This window comes from Choloepus didactylus, chromosome 6 (assembly GCF_015220235.1).
Source record: "Choloepus didactylus isolate mChoDid1 chromosome 6, mChoDid1.pri, whole genome shotgun sequence".
NCBI classification, from domain to species: domain Eukaryota; kingdom Metazoa; phylum Chordata; class Mammalia; order Pilosa; family Megalonychidae; genus Choloepus; species Choloepus didactylus.
The window spans coordinates 152,636,627-152,658,321 of NC_051312.1; the positions used below are offsets into that span (position 1 = coordinate 152,636,627).

General features: G+C 45.3%; 1 protein-coding gene across 4 annotated transcripts in view; it reads right to left on the minus strand.

Moving 5' to 3' along the window:
• Positions 1 to 21,695, minus strand: part of OPCML (opioid binding protein/cell adhesion molecule like) — a 1,144,289-nt gene that overhangs the window by 12,724 nt on the left and 1,109,870 nt on the right. For 3 of the 4 annotated variants that reach the window (XM_037841988.1, XM_037841987.1, XM_037841984.1), the window contains 3 exons: positions 8,361 to 8,498; positions 7,853 to 7,973; positions 7,237 to 7,388 (listed from right to left, as the gene is read on the minus strand). In XM_037841988.1, coding sequence (XP_037697916.1) covers positions 7,237 to 7,388; positions 7,853 to 7,973; positions 8,361 to 8,498 — 411 coding nt within the window. The remainder of the gene's footprint in view (positions 1 to 7,236; positions 7,389 to 7,852; positions 7,974 to 8,360; positions 8,499 to 21,695) is intronic. The other variant, XM_037841986.1, reaches the window with a different exon arrangement.

The following is a 21,695-nucleotide window of genomic DNA, read 5'->3' on the forward strand; positions in this document are numbered from 1 at the left end:
AGAGAAATGCCTGTTTGGATTCCCTGAGGGGATAGGACTACAAGTCCTTTTGGATTTTTCTTTGGTTGGTGAAGAGTTTCAAACTGTATGGAAGTGATAACTGATGCTTCGATTGACTAGAAGATGTATTTATTAATTCAACAAACATTTGCTGGGCAACAACCATTGCAAGATACAGTGCTGCAACCTGTCAGTGCAGAAACAGACACAAACAAGATTCAAGTCTAAGGGTGAGAAGCCATGAGATCCCAGAATGCTAAGTGACTCATTTTTCAGTGGGCTTCAAAAATGCTTTCCAGGAGGGAGACCATTGAGAAAAGACAAGAGGGATAAGTAAGATGCTATCAGGATAAGAGGGCAAATTTTCCCATCTGTGAACCCAAAATATACTGGAAGAGATGGCTTACCCTATGGGTTAGAAATAGAATTAGGAGTCAGACAGATTTGGGTGCAAAGCCTTGGGTTGCCACTTCCTACCTGTGGTGATTCAGTCAAGTCTCTGAGCTACAGGTACTTCTTCTGTGAAATGGAAATAATAACCATACCTACTTCCAAGGGTTCTTGGGTGCCTAAAGCTATGCAAAGAAGTGGAAGCTTCATTCCTTCAGCATGACGCTTAAAATATTCTATCGTGACTGTCTATTCACTCGTTTGTACAACATCAGAAACTTTGTTCTTCTTTGACCTCCAGTCCTTAGTATAATTCTGGACATATGGCAGGCACTGAACAAGTACCTGCTGAATGAATGAGTGAATGGATAGTTACAAAGGGTGGAAACAAGGTTGAGCACAGCTTTGTGTGTGACCTGGATCTGGTGTTTGGGGAGAGGGAAGGTCCAGCCTCCAGGGTGCATATAATAATGAGGGATTTTGAAACTCTAGGGGTGGATTGAGCTCAGTGCAAGAACAGAGAAAAGACAGCCATTCCTTTCTGGTAGGCAGAGCTTTCCAGCAGCGGTATGACAAGGTCCATTCTGAGTTTTAGATAGATTGCTTGGCCCCACTGTGGCAAGCAGACTGGAAAAAGAGATACTAAAGATGAGAAAAGCATTACAGAGACTATTATAATTATTTGGGAGAGATACATGTCACAGACCATGTGAGAAGCAGAGTGAATTGTGCAGAGAAAAGCCTGCAAGCTACTTCATAGGATACATGGACTGACAGATGTAAGGAGTGAAAGAGAGCTAGACATCAAAAATGACTGTCCAGATTCTAGTGAAAGTGTGTAGATGTGAAGGTGAACATTTGAGGGCAAGGGGTGCTCAGGAGATAAAGGTTGAGATTTCCACAGAACATCCAAGTAGGAAGAGTTGTTTGCTCCGAATTCAGTGGGGAGCTAGAGATACAGATTTGGGTGTTATCCACTTACTGCTCAGAGGCTATCAATCGTCAATGTGTGTAAAGATTCCCCTAGAGAGCTTGATTTAGGCATATTCCTGGGAATTCCTGGGAGATTCTGATTAAAAGAGGTGGGAGCAAGGCCCATAAACCTTCATTTTTAAGGCACCCAAAATGAGTCTAATTCAGCTTAAGGAATACTGCTCTGTAAGCTGCTTCAAGACATTGAAGACCCTTCTCTTCTTACTTGTCATTCTATTCTGGGAAGATTTATGGGGTAGTGGTGCAGGAGAGAGGGAAGGTAAAAGGAGCATCCCCACAGGGTTATATCGGCGAAGGCAGTAATGGGGTGACAGGGAGGGTCAAAGGCGGCAGAGGGGTGGACTGGCGTGGTCCAGAGTGTACGCTGTGTAAGGAGGGAGGTAGATTGTGCAGCCGGAGGTGTGAATGGGGCTGGAGGAGTGGACACTGTGAGCACTGGTCCTACCTTCCAAGAGGTTTGGAAATGAGAGAAGGGGAAATACAGTGCAGTCCATTGAGGACAAATCTTTGGAATTGGGAAGAGAATCCTCAGGTCTGTGTGTCTCCTTCTCACTTCTCACTTGGAGCCACCTGGGGGAAAGGTGTGGCTGTTAGGACACCGTGATGGAGAGGAGGGGAAAGAATTGAGGGGGAGAGTGTGAGATGGGGGTAAGGGGCCTTGGAGTGCTCCACCTAGAAGATTTGGAGGTGCACTAGCTGAAATAAAGTCATTTCGGAGAGCTGAACTGAGGTGTATACTCATTCTGGATGAAAAGCCATCAGCAAAAGAAAACCCAGATCCTATTCTACTGGCATCCAGGACAATAGAGCTGGGCAGTGGTCACCACTAATCTGAGAGGGCTAAGGCCTTGTGTGAGGAAACGTCCAGAACCAGACCTCAGCTTACCCTGAGCATTTTGCCATTATCATCTGCAATGCCAGCATTTCTATGAAGTGCCCTTCTTCCTGATACTTAACTCTTAACGTTACTTATTTGTGTCGTTACAATTTCACAGATAAAATCTGAGAAATTTGTTTTTCTCTCAGCAGCACACCTCTCCTTCCCGGCTTTCTTTTGCACCTTTTGTTCCCCTCCCTTACCAGTTCCGGGAATCAAGGCGTTTATATGCCTCATTAAGCTCGTCACACTTTCTGCAGTGCAGGCTGCCATCAAGTACAGGATCTTTCCTCGTTGCACTGAAAGGACAGAGAGGTGGGGTCCTGGCGCAAGGCCCAGAGATGGTAAAGTGGGTAGGTGAGTTGATAGAAAGTGAGAGGCACAGCTGTGTCCAGTCAACTGAGTCAGAGGGGCACAGGCTGTGCCCAGCCACCCCCCTGCTGCCCGCCAGCCTGGCGAGATTTCAAGGTGCCAGGGCACCAGGTGGGCCTTCAAATGACCGTGTCCACTCAGCAGAGCTGACATCCACTTGGTGTAGGCTTCTTTTCAAGAGTTCAGGGCACACCACATCATTTCCAAGCATAAGGGTGTTAAGACTTGGAGACTACTGTCCTTTACCCTGTTTTCCCATTGTTTTACAAATTCAGAACGGAAACTTCAAAAGCTGACAGTAAATGGACAGTCCATCTTGTTCTGTTTTTATATTTTAGAGACACCCAGGGACTAGCAAGATTTAGGGCTTGTATGTTTCGAAGTAGGAAATGGAACCCAGCTCTCCAAGCTCCTACTACAGAGCTCTCCTCTGCATTCTGCTGCATTCCTAGGGCCTGCAGTCACCTGAGGCTAAGGGAAATGGGTGTTCTAAAGGTCTAAAATGTCACTCGAGTTGGCACACCATCTCAGTGAGTGATAGTTTCTGGGGAAGTCACCTGGCATGCTGAGGAAGGGGCATCTCAGCTTACCACCAACCCCGGGTTGGTCTTTGCTGATCGCCCACCTACTTATGTTGCATCTCACGTTTTTCTTAATCCTTTCCTGTTTCAACCCACTCACCAATCCATTGTCTCCCAGTCTCTGTCTTCTTTATTCTTTTGAAATTGCTTTTCTCCCGGTTTCCTTTGTTCTCTTCATGTAGTTGCGGAAATATATGAAAGATGTATGCGTAAGAGGCCAATTATGAGCGTGTGTTGTGATGGTTTCACAGGTGTGGAGTCAAAGGGGTCTTTCAGAAAACAAATCTTCCGAGTTTGAGGGCAAACATGAGTGCATGACTGGGATTGTGACATGCGTGTGTTTGTATGTGTGTGTGTGTGTGTGTGTGTGTGTGTTTGGGAAACATGAGAACATGAATATATGGGTTGTAAATGTGAAAACTTTCTTTTCAAAAATGGGCATAGGGTTAGATGGGTAGAAGAGGGAAAACAGTGGTCTGAGAAGTGGGTCAAAGCAGGCTCATTGTTGATGTGGGGTTCCATTCAAGTCATTCACCAATACCTACAAAAGGTGTCCCTAGGATTCTGCATTAGATTGAACCAGCACTGAAGAGCACAGACCCTGGGATCAGAGTGCAGGGGCCTGAGTCCTATCTCAAGCATTTCTAGGACAGTGTGATTGGAGTAATCTGCCTAAGCTCCCAATTTCTTCATCTGTAAAATTGGGATGCATATATTCCCCACTTCATCGAGTTGTTAAATGAGATGAAACATGCAAACACTTAGCCTAGTGCCCTGTACATAGTAAATGGGTGGTATAATCAGCTATACTTATGGGGCATTGAGGATTATAAAGAGCTTCCATGACCAGCATAAAAAGGTGCCCAGCTGCACAAGAACACTGCTGTCTTTGGCCACATTGTGATTTTGCTGAAGCTATTGCCACTCAGAAATAGAGTCAGAGAAATAGGCTTTGTGGGGATGACAGAAGACATCATATCTAAAATGTTCTCATGGATTAAAAAAACAAAACTAAACAAAAACAAGGACAGTGAGATTGACTTAACCAAAGCTCTGGAATCAGCTAGCAGCAGATTCTTACCTCAAGGCAGCTAGACAAACAGCCGCTATTCAAAGCAGCTGCATTTCAATTCCTAACAGCTGAACTCCTAGCTTCCTGGTATCACCCTCAAAACCCTACAATATCTGCATATATGCATCCATTTGTTCATTCAACTAAATTTTTCTGACCTAGGCCCTGGGGTTCAAGCAGTGAGCTCAACCCAACATGGCCAAATGAACTAAATAAATAAAACAGCAGTAAAATTGCAACTGCAACAAGAAGTCTATAGAAGCAAGGAGTCTGTTGTGTCACCACTGGATCCTTGCCACTTGGAACATGCCCTGGATCATACTAGGTGCCCCAATGCATATTTGTTGAATGAATGTCAGTGAACCCACTTGTGCTGAGTGCAAAAAAATCAGAAGCATGGCCCAAGAGGAGGTATACTGGTGAGACTGACGTAGTTGGGGGACCAGGGAAAGCTGCCCTGAGGAAGGGATGTTTGGGCTGAGATCTGAAAGGTGAGTGGACACTAAGCAAGATAAGGCAAATTATATGAAACAGCTGACACATGAGGCTTTGGAGGAATAGAAAGTGGAAATTCAGTTGACCAATGGTTTGGTATAAAAAGAGATAGCAGATACCAGTGTGTAGTCATAATAACTTGCATTTATTCAACAGTTTTCAGATCTTTATATTACCCTGATGAATATGATCTTATTCATACTTCACAATAGCATTTTTAAGTCATTGGGCCAAGACATAGTGTCCCAAAATGAGCTGAGTAAACTGAGACGTCATCTTTTGCATTGTCACACACTTCTACATATAGCACTGAGGCAGGAAGTGATTTCCCAAATGCATCCATGAGGAAACTAAGGACCAGGAAGTATAAGTGACACCCAAACCCATGTGCTGACATGGGACGTGACTGCACATGTCAATATACATCCACTGCCATTGTCTGTCTACTGTGACAGTTAATGGCAGAGAGGGGACAGGAACCCAGGTCTTCTGGCTATCAGTCCTAGGCTCTGTCTCCTGACCATCTTCCCTGTCACTGCAATCTCACCGATGAAGGCTGATGCAGGGTCAGTGATGGGTGGCTCTTGCCAATTCTTACCCCTCAGTTTTTATATAGACCAGGTGATGGACATTCATGGGGAAGGTGTGGGAAGGTCTAGTCTAGTGTTGTGTGATTGTCCTGGATCCAGAGTTGTGAAAGCTGACTCCAGATCTGCAAAATTCAAATGTACCTTTCCATGTACCTGAGAATGATATCATAGAAAAGTATAGCTGGAGGGGTTCCACGTGTGGCAGCAGAACTGAGCCCAGCTGCTGCTTCATCTGAACGTACGAGCATGTGTGTGTGTTTGTGTGTGCATGCACGTGTGAGAATGTGTGAGATCATGTGTGTGTGTGACTCTTTATCCTCTGGGTAAACACACTGGTACCTGATGGTGGGTTCCAAGTTTCTGCCTTAGCTAGTGACTATTTTTTTAACTACATGTTCTCATGTGTTACACAACTGTTTTGGTCTTTGCTTCATTTAACTGCAAAATAGGCTTAACCTGTCTTGCACAGCACTAATATGGCAACTAGAAACCCACTGAATATCTGGTAAATGGTAGACATCACTATTATGAACAATGTCTCCAAGTTTTTCTATTCTATCATAAATTCTTTAGAATTATGTCATTAGCCCTTTTTTTCCTTGGGCTGTTAGAATAAAACATTCACACGAGGGTGACTTTACCCGGAGACAATCATCTAATAATTTATTTGGTCTCTGGGCTGGGTTCCTCTAGGAGCTGCTGTGTACCAAAAGCGGAAAATGGACTGGATAGAAATTTACTGTTTGGTGGGCACAAAACTCTTTCCTGAAACCTATAGTGATGGTTCAGATATGTTGGCGGGGTGCTAAAGCCATCATATGCTTGTTAATTAAATTATGCAAACCAAACCCCTTGAATTCTAAGGAGAAATAAATCAGGGAGGTGGAGCAGGCAAGCCTATCTTTTAAGTAGGCTTAAATTCAAAAGCATAGGCATTCAGGCAGGCAGAGGAAGGAAGGAACATGCTGTACCCACCTGCCACTGCTGATGAGGGGCTTATTTCTAAGACACACACAGCACAATGCACACACAATGCAGAGAGAAAACAAAAGACATAGATCACACATTTCAGATGGTTGGTGGACAAGATTTAGTTAATGCAATGCTGAAAGCTTGCTCAGGGTCTGAGGTACACATGGAAAATGGACACTTCTTCACCCTACTCATCAGATGTTTCCCTCTAACCAAACCTCAGCAAATACACAGGTACACAGACACACAAAATATCACAAGATGGCTGTGGCTCATGGTGTGGAATGTTGCACAAGGAAATGAATACAGCAGTGTGGGAAGGTGGAGCGAGAGCTTCCAAGAAGGCCAACCATAGCTCTGGAGACCTCTCTGTGCATAGAGTAGAGGAAACCTTCAGAGCAGGGTTAGATGCTCAGCCATGGGTGGAAAAGTTCTCTGATGAGAACTCAGATTTTGCTTTGTTCATTCCAATGAATGAGAACATGGCATGAGAATTATGAGGGCAGCAGTTGAAATCATTAAAAACTATAAATATAACTCCTAGACTCATTGACTCTTAAGGCATCTTAAAATTATATGCAATCTATCCACCCAGACCTTCAGGTAATACTACAACAATTGAACAGTCCCCTGGTTCTATTTTCTTTATGGTTACTACAATACAACTTGATCTAGAATTTTTTAATAAGGTGTACACCTTGCCTATCAGTAAACCAGGAGATATTAATTACCTGATAAATATCACTGTATTGCACGCTGAAGAAATGAGAGGGAGAAGCATTTATTTAAGGGTGGTAGGTTGAGCAATATGGTGACATGGTCCAAATGGATGGCTTTCTCCTCCCAATACCTGCCACCTGGCAAACCCACTGCATTCAGTCTTCCTGCACTCACCATACAATGTGATGCTGGCATTGGTGTTCCCGAGCTTATTTGTGGCCACGCAAGTATAGTTCCCATAATCCTTTTCTGAAACATTGAAGAAAGTCAGAGTAGACATGTGGCCTTTGTTCTCAATCCTTGCTCCATCCAGGCCGGTGCCCAGCCTGCAACAAGAGGAAGTCTATTGGTGTGTTGCTCATCTGGTTCCACAAAGGAGCTTCAACCAAAGACAAGGTGGCTGATAGAGCTCAAAGTCACCACAGATTAATTCTACAAGGAGCTCTCTTTTCAAAATGCCTCTCCTCTAACTCACCTGGGCCCTCTAACTCAAACCATAAATATCACAGCCTCCAACAGGAAGAAATGGGAAAGGATGGTCAAAAGGTTGAATTTATCGGATTCTAGTTATGAAAGACTGCCATGTCTAAAACTAATCTCAGATTCTGAAACAAGGTCCATTCATTTTGCCTACTTCCCAGCTTCCTTTGTTTTTGTTTTTCTGGTTCTAAAAGGAGATGCTGTTACAAAGGAGGCTGTAATGCATTTTGCTCGTGCCGTGCCTTTCCCCTTTATGGGGAATGGGGCATTGGCTCTGCTGCAGAGCTGCCCTGCTCCCGTTGCAAGGTACCTGGTGTCCTCTTTGAACCACTGGAACTCAGCCACAGGCACTGCAGAGGCTTCGCAGCTCAGAACACCCTTCTGACCAACTGAGACCCCAGTGTTCTTGGCTTTCGATATATAGGGAGGGTCTATGAGAAAAAATGCAGGGTTACTCCACATGAAATAGATGAAAGGCCCATTTGACCACCTGCTGTGCAACCGAACTTCTTGGGAAGCCCCTCCCTCCCAGTTAAATAGCCAATTCTTTTAGAAAAAAAATATTCTCGCTTCAAGATGTTGAATTTACATCAGCATTTTTTTAAAGCCTGAACTGATCCAAAGTTAACAGTTCCTCCTATTAGCTGAAAGCTCAGTCACGGGAGGACTCCCAGGGCAAATGGCAGCAGGACCCATAGAGGGGCAAAGCCATGTATCGAGGATTTTCCTGTTGGCAGCATCTCGAGCCTTTCAGCAAAAGGCCCTGCCAGGCCAGCTTGTGCCCCTCTCTGACTCTCCCTGCAGGCAGGCCCACTCACAGTTGACGGTGACCTTTACTTTCCGTACGTCGGGCGCAGCTACGTCGTTCAAGGCGCTGCACTCGTACTCCCCGGACTGGTCTCGCTTGATGTCGGAGATCTCCAGGTACTCGTCCTCGCTCACGAAGCCCTGGCCTTCTGGGAGGAAAGAGACAGACGGGAAACAATCGAGAGGTAGTGAAACCAGGGGCAGCACTGGATTCACTCTTATGGGAGAAGAACAGGAAAAGCCACGAAAATGGGGCTTGAAGGTGAAGTCAAGGATAGAGGACACCGTGGTGGCCAAAGAGCATGGCATATAACAAAAAAAAAAACACAAAAACTTCTCTTCTTCCAATGTGTTTTTGGCAAAATCACTTTAGCTTTCTTAGATCGTTCAGTAAGAAGGGATATCATTATTTTTTCTTTTATGATTATCAGAATTAACTGGGAGAAGACATGTGAAATAGTCCAGCGCATTACTAAAATGTGGTAATTTAAAAAGAAGTGCCATGATCAATAGCGTAATAAAAAATGTGAGGGTGACTTTAGGGTATGTTACTAGAGACAACGTCTTAATTTTTCAATATGTAGAAATGCCTTTTTCAGATAAGCAATACAATCTACTGGCAGACTGAAGTGAACATTTAACATTTTATTACAAATGAATGCAAAGAGAGATGGCTCAGTTTCAAAGTGTGTTGAAGAAGACAGAGTGGAGCACGGATGAAGGGGGGAGCATCTAGCAACTGCTGTATAGCAACTGCTCAATAAATGTTTGCAGACATGAAATAAATGTGATTACTTGCCCCAAAGCGTGGATCCATAGCTCCTAGGACAGTCTCAGACTTTCTGAACCACTTTGCAGACTTTGCTCTTGGGCACTTGCAAACTTGCAATTCATGAATCAAATCTATCTGGGGCTGCAATATTTGCATTGCTTTCTGCCACCAATGCATGTTCTTGCAATGTGCTAGCCCCTCTGCCACCTGTTCCCCCTACTGCACACCATGTGACTCAGGGCAGAGAACAGACCTTCAGTCTTAAAACACAAATGTTCTGAGTTCCCTTAAAACACCAGACTGCTGTGAAAATCCAACCAACACAAAGCCAAGAAAGATGCAAAGACATTTGTATATTCTCACAGACTTGCTGCCCCCTTTGTATGTTCTAAACTTCAGAGCCATATTTAGTTTTCAGGACATTTACAATTGATTACAACTTTGCCCACAACCCTGTCAAAGCACATTCTGATGTAATGGGTGCTCACCCAACCCAGCTAGGGTCCACCGTGGATGTACAATAGGAAGGCAGAGTGTTTTGTGGGGGAGGGGAGGAGGGCAGCAGTTGCTACAGCAACTCTGGTCTGCTCCAAGTCTAAGCCTTGGGGCAGTTTCCATCACTCACCCTGCCCATTTCCCCAACCACTCACTTCCACCTCCATCTGCCTCCCCAGGTCAGGCCCACCTAGGCTGTACCATCTCTGTCTGGATCCTGGTTTCCAGGGCACCCTTAGAAGGCAAAGGGCTCCAGATAAATATTTCTCCAGGGGACCCTATCTATATAAATACCTTGAGTCATCCCCCCACCCCATATTCTGGCTTCCCAATCTGGCAGTGCAAACCCATGAAAGAAATACTGTGAGGGCAGACGGATTGGCCCCCAGGCATGCTGCCTCACTGGTATCTGGGCCTGGTGCAAAGGGCACTGGGACAAGTCCAAGATACAAGTCCTGAGTTCCTGGGGAATCTGGTGGAAAGCAGATGTGACACCTACAGAGCCCCAGCCTAGGATTCGGGGGACTCTCCTCAACGACCTGCTAGTCCCTGGTCCCGGGCACCACAGGGGAATTGGAGAATTCCATAGAAACCACCTTTGAGCATAGAAACCACCTGCAGCCTGAGGTAGGGGCCCTGAATGCTGGTGCCTCATTATCTGAGTTCATAGCCAAATTGCTCAGGGTTCATTAGAAATTCTTCTCATCCTTTTTCCCATACATCTCTTAGACTTACGGAATCTTGATATTGAATGGGACTTTGAGATTACTTATTTCAAAAACTCTAATGAAGATGAAAAATTGCCTCACTTACTGAGCCTAGTTTATCAACCTAAATATTTCCAGGGAATAAACAATGAAATCACACAACAGAATGATTTTCCAGTCTCACCTCACTTTTTCTTACCCCCTGCAATGAATAAATATGGCAGAATCGCAAGTTTGGCTTCCTACATCTACAAGTTCATTATTCTCTCAAAATGACCTATGGAGTATTTGCCACAAGTATTTCAGTCCAACTGATCATTCGAACTAGTTGCAATGGGCCTGGCCAGAGCCTGGAACGGGGCCCCTCATTCTCTTTTCCTTGGAGGGAATAAGACAGGCCCAGAGCATGCCACATGGGTAGACCAGATGGACATCTTGAAGGCCCCTGAAAAGGTGGCATCCCTGATGGCCAATTAGCTGGAAGCTGCAGACCCCACAACGGAAAGGAATCCACTTCCAAAGACAGAGAGGCCAGAGCCTGGGTACTTCATGGAGAATAACGGGTACCATTCAACAATCTTGAATGTGGGAATTTATCTGCCCTGCTTGTGACGCTGCTTTTATGGGACTGTTATGTGACAGCATAAAGGGAAGAAGGAAGAGTGTGTTTCATGTAAAATGGGGATAGTTGCGGTAATACTACCTCGTTAAGTAAGGAAATGAATTTTGTCAAGTTTGCACTATATAGTTGTGCTGCTCAGATGTTAATTTGCATATAAATCCCTTGGGCTCTTTTGAAAATACAGATTCTGATGTGGGAGGTGTGGAGTGGGCCCTGAGGGTCTGCCTCTCGGATAAGCACCCAGGAGGGGCTGAGGCTGCTGGTCCTGGGATCACACTTTGAGTCCTGAAGCTTTGAATTCCATGCAAGGTCTATGAAGTAATGAGCTGGGCAGCAAAACTTACTGAGGCCCTTGTGGAGCTTCAAAAGACACAATACCCTTTGGTTATAGGGCTCAGTATAATACATGGAGGCTGACAATCAGGACACGGAGAACTAACTTTTCCATTGGCTATTTCTGTAAAACGTGCATCTTCCCCAAACAGAGATGCCTTTGCTGCAAAATGGGCATAGGAAGTTTTAAACATCTCTCCATTTCAGACTCAGTGATTTAGGTGATATTTTCTTAACTTGTTTGACTGCCAAGTGAGATTTTTAAACCAGAATAAATCTAGGCTGCTAAATGCCTGGGGACCTAGGGAACTGTCCCTACCCTCTCCACTCCTGGTTGCAATATAAAATTCTGTTTCCATGTTGCAGAGAAAGGGGCAGAAGGCAATACAAGCTTTAATTCTTTTTGCTAGCTGCCAAGAAGTAGAATCTGCTGACTTTGGAGGCAGAGGGAGGGGAGCAAGGAGAGGGAGAAACAGATGAGGGAAGAACAGAAGAAAAGGAAGGAAGGAGGAAGACTGTGCTGTGTGAGGAAGTAGGGAGCAAAGAAAGGCAGAGGGGTCAGGTAGGAAAGATGGACTGTGAGCCATTGGAAAAAGAGCCCAAAGCCACATTCAAAAAGGATTTTTAAAAAAGAAAGAAGAAGAAAATCATAGGCTACAAGATTACAACATCTTCTCTGACAAACAATATGAAACAGAAGCTCCAAGTCTGCCCAACAGTTTTACTTTATACTGAGATGTTCTGTAATAAGCCAATACGTCCCTGCATTTCCAGGCATCCTGATGTAACATGATTTGAAGCAAAAAGAAATATATTCAGAATCATTGACAGAAATGCATTTAAAAAAGAGTGATTTCTTCCCACAGAGGAGAGCTCTGAAGGATGTAAGTTTGAACCACTCATTTAGCCAGATTAAGATATGCCAAGATACAAATGGGGCCATTGACCAGGGGACGTGGGATGTCCCTGAGACAGGACCCCTCAGACGCAGGATGCTGGGATGCAGTAAGTATGCCCCATGGTTCTGAGGGGACTTCTCCTGTAAGGATGCCTTCTCTGGTATACCCAGCCACAGAAAGCAAAGGACTAGCAACATCCACCACCTGGGTCTACTCCATCTTAGAAACAGAGGAGCAGAGAAACCGACTCGCAGGAGAAAGCTCCCTGGCTCAGTCTGCTCTGCTTGACCTCACCCGCAGTGATTTCACTCATACCTCTCACGAGCACAGTTAGATGCTGTGGCACATGGGGTAGAGGTGACTTAGAAGACACTGTCCTTGATCTTGGGTAGTTTACAATCCCAGCAACCCATAACTCAAAGCAGTTTGTATTTTTCTTCCCCTAGACCCAGTTTTCAGTTCTTAGTGGATTCTAGATCCCTCAAGTAAGGTCAGGAGGATTTATTATAGATGGAAAAAACCTATGCATTCAGAGAGGAAGAGATCAAATGGGAAAACACAAGTAAAACCCCCATGAGCTGGAAGCTTCCTGACCTGTTTCTTCCCCTTTCTTTCTGCCATCCACCCTCCCAACCCATTCCAGCTCTACCTCTGCCATAAATCGTGTTTCTAATTGCCCCTTCTATTTCCTCAGCCCATTCCTTAGAGTTATAGAGTTGAAAGCACCATTATGGGTCAAAGATTTTAGCTTTGCACCGAGCGCAGATTATCATCCTTGATCGAATATTTTCTCCTCGGTCTGAATATCTCCAGGGACAATTTCGGGAGGTGGCTTTTTCCTTAGCTACACTGTTCACATCATCAAAAATCATCTTTGTGTTGAGGCGAACTTGGCTTCTCTCTTTGAAATGACTAAAGGTCGCCTCCTAGGAGCCCCTTCACCCCCCTCCCCACTGTCCTTCCAAATACACCATGTGAAGCTGCTTCTCTATCTATGGAAATTTCTCAGCAAGGTTAAATGTCAGCACCTGTCATAGCTTTTGCCTTGGGACCTGCCAAGAGGTGAGTCACAGTGGAGCGTGCCTGAGGGCATGTGCTGTAGAAGAGATTAGCAGGAGGGCAGTGAAGCAGACAGGAGGGGAAGTATTATAGGTTCATCCATGCAGAGAGGGAGGGAAAGAGTAAAAGGCCAGAGGAAGGTGAATTCATATAGGGAGAAGGCAAGAAGAGAAGACAGAGCCAACAGATGGAACAAAATAGGAGTAAGGAGGGAGTGGGTGCCCAGTATTCCATTTGGCTCAAATAGTAGGGTTTCTGGAAAAGAAAGGAAAGCTGTTACTCTGCTATCCAGCAGAAGGAAGTATTATGATCCCTATCTTTGCTAAGTGTGGAAAGTCAGAATCAAATGCCCAGATGTTGTTGCATGCTTCTGACCCGCTTGGCTGCAATGAAGCTTTTTGGTCCATCTTGGAAAGGAGCCTGCTGGCCACTCGCCAAGCCTGGGTAGCAATGCTTAGAACAAAGTGTTGATTGGCTGGCATAGGTGTGGATTTGTTGGAAATCCTGACCCAGAGGTTGGAGCAAGATACAGCCAAGGAAAAGTCTAGCAATACCTGAAGCAGTCTCCCCACTGATTCTCTGCCTTGAGGCCTGCAGGGTGGGGTAGAAGTTCATGATGGGACATATGCCCAAATCCTTTCACTCATCCATCTGTCTCTCCAGTAGTCTCTCCAATAGAACACAATTAGATAAAGTGAGCTACAAGCAGATCAAAATATCAGCTTTATTGCTGTAAAGCTGTACTACAAGCTGGGCTTAAAACCCAAGGCAGACATGGGGCTTTCTGCCTTTCTCCCTGTGAACTGAAGACGGTTGGGCTTGCACAGTAGGGATATTTGACTTGGGTGCTCTGTCACAGGCTTGAAGGCTGGAACTGAGAGTAAAGGTTTGGTTGGAGTGGAGAGTGCAAAGTAAGAAGGCCCAAGTAGACTTGACTTAAGCAAAGGTGCATCAAGAAGGTGATGGAGATGCAGCAATGCTGCCCTCAATTCCCTCTAACTGCTTTGTCCTGGGTTAAGTAGGTCCAAAGATGCCCCACCAATCCTACCAATTACGCCACCTTCTCACCTCCCAAGAGTGAATGGGGTGGGAGCCAAGGCTATTTCTTCTAGGAAGTGGAAGGCAAGCTGCCTACTGGCAACCTGAGAGCTGGTCACCGAGTTCCCCTTTCTGCTAGGGGCTCTGGCATTGTTCTCAATCGCATACTGCCCACACAAGAGCACCAATCTTTGGAAGGATAGAGGCATGCTTGAGTCTGGAATTGGGGTAGGGTTTTGGCACTTGGGACCCGTCGTGGCCTGCATAACCTCAGTCTTGTACTGTTTCCTCTGGCTTCCTGTAGGGTGGTCATTCAACCCATTGTCTGAGTCGCAGGCTCCCTGGAGGGGGAAGTTCACTTCCTGCTTCTCTGAATCTCTACAGCTTCTAGTACAGGCTAAGCATATAGTAATGTTCACTATATATGTGATGGCGGGAGGTTTGGGATCTCTGAATCCACACATAATTTCCCCCACCCCTACCTTCTTCTTATCTAACCTTCCCTTCTCCTGCCAGTCTCCTCTCCACACTATCGTCCCCACCCCACTCTTCTTAGAACACTGCTGGCAAGAAGCAGCAACGGGGCCCCCTCCTTAATTAAACCAGGGCGTGTGGACAGCAGTGCGTTCCAGCCTTGCCTGCTCCCAACTCCCAGATACATTCCCTTCACTTCCTTGGAGTTAATGAAAAGTGTGATAAACCCACTGTTTCATTTTCCTTTAATTAATACAAGCAATTGAATTGTGCTGAAGTCATTTTGGTTTGGAGACTGAGCCTCTGGGTCAACGTCTCTCTTGCTGGCGGCGACAGAGGCTCTTTGTCTTGGGCTCAGACGACCTTTCTCGGGCTGTGGCTGCCAGGACTGTCCCAGGGGAGGGCTGGCTCACCCCCTCCAGGGCTCCCTGGCTGGCTGCCCTTCCTGTGGCTGACAGTGCACTGGCTAATGACTAGATCAATGTGTTACCGTCAGAGTTAGCTGAACGTCTGGAGGGGAAGAAGTCCAATAAAAAATGTCCCCATAACCAGGGGCTCAGAGGACTCTCAGTCCCCTGGTGGTGGGGAGTTCCCTAAGACCTTCCTTCTGGACAAGAGCAAGGGTGAAGGGAGTCATTGGTGACCCCATTGTCTGACAGGGGGACAGTGAGGATGGGACAAGAAGAGGAGGACTCAAATGGCTCCTCTGGGAGCATCATGCTGGAGGATAAACTCAGGCACACTGAGATTCTTGAGCTCTTGCCTGGGAAGAAATCTGAAATCTGAAGATATAGACCAGTTTTTGTCTGATAGGTGGGGAGCAGGAGAGGAAATGGGACCTTCTCCAGGATGAAGTCTAGGAGGAGCTGACTAGAAGGAGGTCAAGCAGGTGGTCCCACTTTAGAACCGCCCAGAAGCTCTTTAAAAATGCAGAATGGGGTTTGTACTGTTTTTGCTTCTCTTCCTGTAAGAATGAATTTATTTCAAAATAAAATTTATTAAATTAAAAAAAAATGCTGAATGTGTGCACACTGATTTAGGCTGGTAGAGGTGCTCTGGGGTGGGGCTGGCATCAGCCCCCCTAAAATCACCCCAGGTGATTCTAAGGTCCAACCAGGGATGAAAGCCCAGGTGAGTGGAGGGAGGAGCCTCCATGGTCACTTTCCAGGGGCCAGTTCTGCATGAAGCTGCCTCCTGACCACGTTCCCAGACCCTCTGTTTCCTGCCCAGCTTTGCATAGGTTCAGAGTCACGATGTTGGCCCCAGAGCGTGAGAGCAGGCAAGGAGGGTAAAGGGGTCTGGCTCACTGTAACGTAAGGACAGCCTTTGTCTCTGGCCCCCTGTTGACACACCAAACGCAGAGCACAAAGGCAAGAATGGCCTCTTCCCAAAGCAGAGAGAGGACAAGTGTTAATCGTGACTCTACCTATGTTCTCTTTTCTGAGACGAATTCCGCATGCGCAGGAGGAATCAGGGCAAGAGATTCTTTGAATCCAGAGGATACTGCTGACCCAGAGGGCGTGGTCCTGAGTGCCATACAGAAATGGCCAGGGGAGTTGCAAAGATGAGGCACGTGCCCTGGAAATGGAAATTCAGAGGATGTGCCCGAGAGAGAAGGGAGGGGTGGGGAGAGAAGCAGAGACAATGGCAGAGACAGAAAGACAGACAGGCAGGCAGACAGACACAGACACAGAGAGAGACAAAAAGAGAGTGAGGATGCAGAGAGAGGCAGAGAGAGAGAGAGAGAGAGAGAGAGAGAGAGAGAGAGAGGATACAGAAGGCTGAAATTCCAAATAAGCAGACACTAGAACAGAAGCTTAACTCCAATTGCTGAACAAAATAGCCTCCTTAGGCTTTAAAAAGTTGCTAACATTATATTGTAAAAAGTAGCTAAATATAAACTTAAACAAAGGTTCAGAACAAAATGATCTAGAGGTGGAAGAAAAAAATGCATTCATTTTGCAAAAAACAGAACTTAAACAGCTGCATTATTGACAAAATGTTAAAGTATATTTAAAAAGTTTTTTTGCTTGTTTTTTGTCTATGTATTACATGCTATCTTCTTAAATTATTATTATTTGCCCTCTGACTGGTTATTTCAGTATTAATAACTAAAAAGTGAGATTAATTCGTGTTCTTTGGTCTAAATAAACTACTGCTTACAAAAGCAAACAATAATTAAAAGGCCAACTGATGAAGGCATTGCATGAAATACTGCTTCTTTCATTGATACATGTTTTAAGGAATGTTTCATCTAACCCTATGTTCTAGTTTGCTAATGTTGCTGGAATGCAAAACACCAGAGACGGATTGGCTTTTAGAAAAGGGGGTTTATTTGGTCACACAGTTACAGTCTTCAGGCCATAAAGTGTCCAAGGTAACACATCAGCAATCGGGTGCCTTCACTGGAGGATGGCCAATGGTGTCCGGAAAACCTCTGTTAGCTGGGAAGGCACGTGGCTGGCGTCTGCTCCAAAGTTCTGGTTTCAAAATGGCTTTCTCCCAGGACGTTCCTCTCTAGGCTGCAGTTCCTCACAAATGTCACTCTTAGTTGTTCTTGGAGTGTTTTTCCTGTCTTAGCTTCTCTGGAGCAAAAGTCTCCTTTCAACAGCCGTCTTCTCACTATCTCTCATCTACAGCTCCTCTCTCAGTTCCTGTGCATTCTTCAGAGTCCCTCTTGGCTGTGACAAGCTCACTCCTTCTGTCTGAGCTTATATGTGCTCCAGTAATCAAGACCCACCCTGAATGGGTGGGGTCATGCTTCCATGGAAATTATCTCATCAGAGTTGTCACCTAGAGTTAGGTGGGTCACATCTCCATGGAAATACTCAAAGGATTCCAACCTAATCAGCACTAAAATGTCTGCCCCACAAGATTGCTTCAAACTACATGGCTTTTTCTGGGGGACATAATACCTTCAAACTGGCACACCCTATCTGCAGGAGCCTAAGAGGGTTCAACAAGTAACCCAGGTCCATTTTCTCAAAGAGAAAGGTGTGGCCAGTGAGTATCCATCATCAAATACTGGAAGGTCTTCTGCAAAATTGGTTTCTGGAGCCCACAGCAGACCTACAGGGTCAGAATCAATTGAGCGGGGGTTGGTGTTGGGACCCTGGAATCTTTATTTTCATACACACCCCACATGATGTTCATCCACAGTAAAGTTTGAATATTACTGCATATAGGTTTTGTACAAAATCTCCATTTTATCTCCAATAATAAAGCAACATCAGCAAGAGTGCTTTATCCTTTGCTTGCTTTCAAGGGAACCAAATCTTTCCCCCAACACCAACGACACCTGCTCCTTCACCCTGGGGATACATTGATTTGTACAGCAACACCAAGAAAGCCTTCGTTGTTTCTACAAGAAGGAAGATCTTATAGTTGGTGTTGCCTGGGACAGTCCCAGTGTACCCCTGTTTTCTCAGCCTACTAACTCATAGTCCCCTTCCACTCTGGGCTGGTTTGGATGATAAGTTATAGGACCACCCTATTTACATAGCCAGTTGAAAGGCCTGCCATGTCTAATCCTAGACACTTCCAGCTATTTGCAAACTGACTTTGCATGCAGTGCTGTCTGCATTAGACTTTGCAATCCAACCAGAGGCTCAGCCTCAAAGTTGGATAGGGACCTTCAGATGCAGGACTGTGAGGGATGGATGGCCAGTAGTGACCCTGGGAGCTATCTTTCTCCTAGAGCTTGAGCCCCTTCAGCTACACTCTTCTCGGGGATACAGACAGGAGCAGCTGGTTGGAGCTGAAGCCACCATAGGTGGGGATCCACACCACAGCTCTACACGGTGTAACTCATCTGAAGTCTAAGGGTCCTGGACCAAAGCCCTGCACACAAGGTCCCAAACCTGCACTGCTTTGATGGTTTGGGTGGCCTAGAGCATGGCAGGCTCCTGGTGAAATGCTGTTTTTAGGAAAAGTGTACCCTAGTTTCTGCAGCTGAGATGCAAACTGATTCTTCTTGCTTCTCTTTGCTTCCTTTTTTATTCTTTCTCTATATTAGTTCACAATAGCATGGCAGTACGACGATGCTAATTATCAATGTTCATTAATATTTTTGAAACACTTGTATTCACTTCCAGGCAGAATACCCACGAACCTGGGCAGCACAATTAGCATGCTGGCAACCACTGGGAATATTCCACTCATTCGGCAGAGCGTGAGGGTCTGGAAGCATCACAGTGAGATGGCTTTGCTCTCTCGCTCAGCCACAGCACTAGCTGAGAGGAAAAGACTGTGGGAAGCATACCCAATGGGCTTGGAGTCAAGAGGATTTGAAGCAATGTTGGTTCCTTTGGAAACCTTGTTTTCGAGGAGGCTCTCCTCCTCTGCATGTATGTGCAATACGTGCCCCTCCTGCCATCTAACATGAACGATTTTTAAGCTGACCTTTTACCCAAGGCATCTTACCCCAGTCTCCTTCTTAGCCTAGTCCCTGAAGAAATAACTTTACATGCCGCCTTCAATGATGCAGTGACAGTAGTAAAGTAGAAAAACAAAGCAACTACAGAAAATGCTGCTAGACTTCGGACAACCTGGGATCTAATCCCAGTTTTGTCATGAATATGCTATGTGATTTGGTTCAGTCTTTTTCTCACCAAACCTTTCCTAACCGATGGCCAATAATTATTAATAGATCCTTAGGGTCTGGAAAATCTGACTGAGTTCTGGCCCAGAATCTCAGGCTCCCTGGTCATCAGATGCCCCTGCAGTCAGACACACATGCTGCAGAACTGACCTGGGGAGCCCCAGTGTTTTGAGGGGTCTTGTCAATACAGGTACAAGAATAGAGACACCATGGCAATTTCAAGGTAGCCGTCATCTGTCATTGTGCTGTAGCTGTGTGGTGATGGGGAGGAAGGAGAGGTTTTGACAATTATGAAAAACTGTGTTGTCTGAGGGTAATGTCTTGTATTAATGGGGGAAAATAATTATTTCCTTTCCTATGGAAGACCCATATTCATGCAGATTTTGACATGTAGCTATTCTTCCTTTCCTCCCCTTGATGCATAGATTGGGAAAAGGTCTTCTAGGTATAACTAATCATTCACTCTTTGAAGCCCATTTTTGTAGGTCTGAAGGTGCTCTCCGAATGCAGGAAAATGATGCTTCTCTCTGCTTTCTTTCCTCCCTGCCTTTGCTAAAAATACTCCTTCTTAGTTGTGTGGCTCACTTGGGCAAAACTTCCCAAACAGGCAGGCACTACTCTCTCAGGAGAACAGATTCTGAAAGGGGAAAGTGGCATCAGTAGCAACGAGGACAAAGCTCGGCTCCATAGCAGAAATATTCCAGAACTGATTGGTTACTAGACCAAAACAGAACCAGCAGGCTCTCAAGAGCCAAACAGAAGCCTCGCCCTTACTCTGCCATTTACTAGCTTCTTTCTCAGGCTTCTTAGACCCCTGCTCCTTCCCTGACTATTCACAGCTGTCTTTCTGTCCCCAGGCTTGGGGATTGTGCCCGTGATCATGAGTCACTGGACAGCATTAGATCAGGGCCTGGACTTCTGGGAAGTGACGTGAGGAGGCAGGAACCCTGTTTCTGCCCCTGGAGCTGGCTCTGGTCCTAGCAGGGGGGCAGCTGAGCACCCACCCCCCGCCCATGCACAGTGATAGGAAGTCTCCAGCAAGGGGTCAGCAGGGCCCCCTTGCTGCCTGCTTTTGCAGGACAGCCTTACGCTTAGGGGTCCCAGCCTCAGTGAGGAGCAAGCATCCCGGAACTCCTCTGTGAAAATGAACATCTCTAACCTGGAGAGGAAGGAGAGTCCCACAAAGGCTCTCAATTCCTTACCATAATCCTGATTAGTTTTTCAGTTTTTGTTACTTTGGGAGGCCTAGAGCCACTGGGTTCTTTGCAATATCAGGGTCTTGGGAGAAAGGCAGGGAGGATTGTATGGGTTATTTTGGCCTCCAGTAGGGCAGGCCTAGATTGCAGGATACTGGACAAATGGGTAGGTTGGAAGGAGCAAACTGAACCATATGGGGCAGGCCCTTGCACTTGGTGCCTAGACAGATGGTGTCCATGGATTTTCAGGGGTACTTACAGAGTGAACTCCTGAAGAGAATGAGGGATGAAAGAGAGTTTTAGCTTTCTTTGCAATGTGGCCTTGAGCTTACCCTACTTATTTTCAACTCTTCAGTTTTTTTCTCCCCCAATAATACATTATTACACCCTGACAGAAAGTCATGGAATTAATGTAACTAACTGTGTGGTTTGTATTTCTTTCTTCATAATATATACACACACAGACAAACACACAGTCTAAATACCTAACGGGGAGAAGCATTTAGTAGGTAAGCTAAATATAAAGCCATTCTTTTTAAACTTTCCTCGTAATTTTGGTAATAGCACTAAACTAGTTTTATGTGCAATCTCCAACTTTCTGAATATATTTAAATATGTTACTTAACCAACCTAGGCTTCCTGTTTCATTCATCGGTTATAGTAAAGGGGTTGGGTTAGATTATTTCTATAACATTTCAGCTCAATTATCCCATAATCAGTAGCTGACTGAAAAAATAATGTGTTCCTTCTAGCCACTGATTCAATATGTGCATGTGCGAGTGCATGTGTGTAAATTAAAAATACCACAGAATATGGAATAAAACCCTCTTAGCATCTCATGAAAAGAGACAAAGAGATATGAGAACCCAAAGAGCTGTGAGCTTAGCAAATAAGAAGGCAATTCATCTTGAGAAGAAAACAAGTGATATTTACATTATTAAATCACAATTACACAGCCAATCAGCTGCAGAGGGAAGAGATCATTTCCATCAATTATTACTGAACTGAACATAATTTTTCAATCACCAGCAGATTGTAAATGGAGGCTACAGCTCATCCAACTCTATGTTCACAGGGGCTATTAATCAGGTATTAACTTTGTCAGATTAGCAAGGACACTGATGAGATGGTGGGAGACGCAGGATACAAGG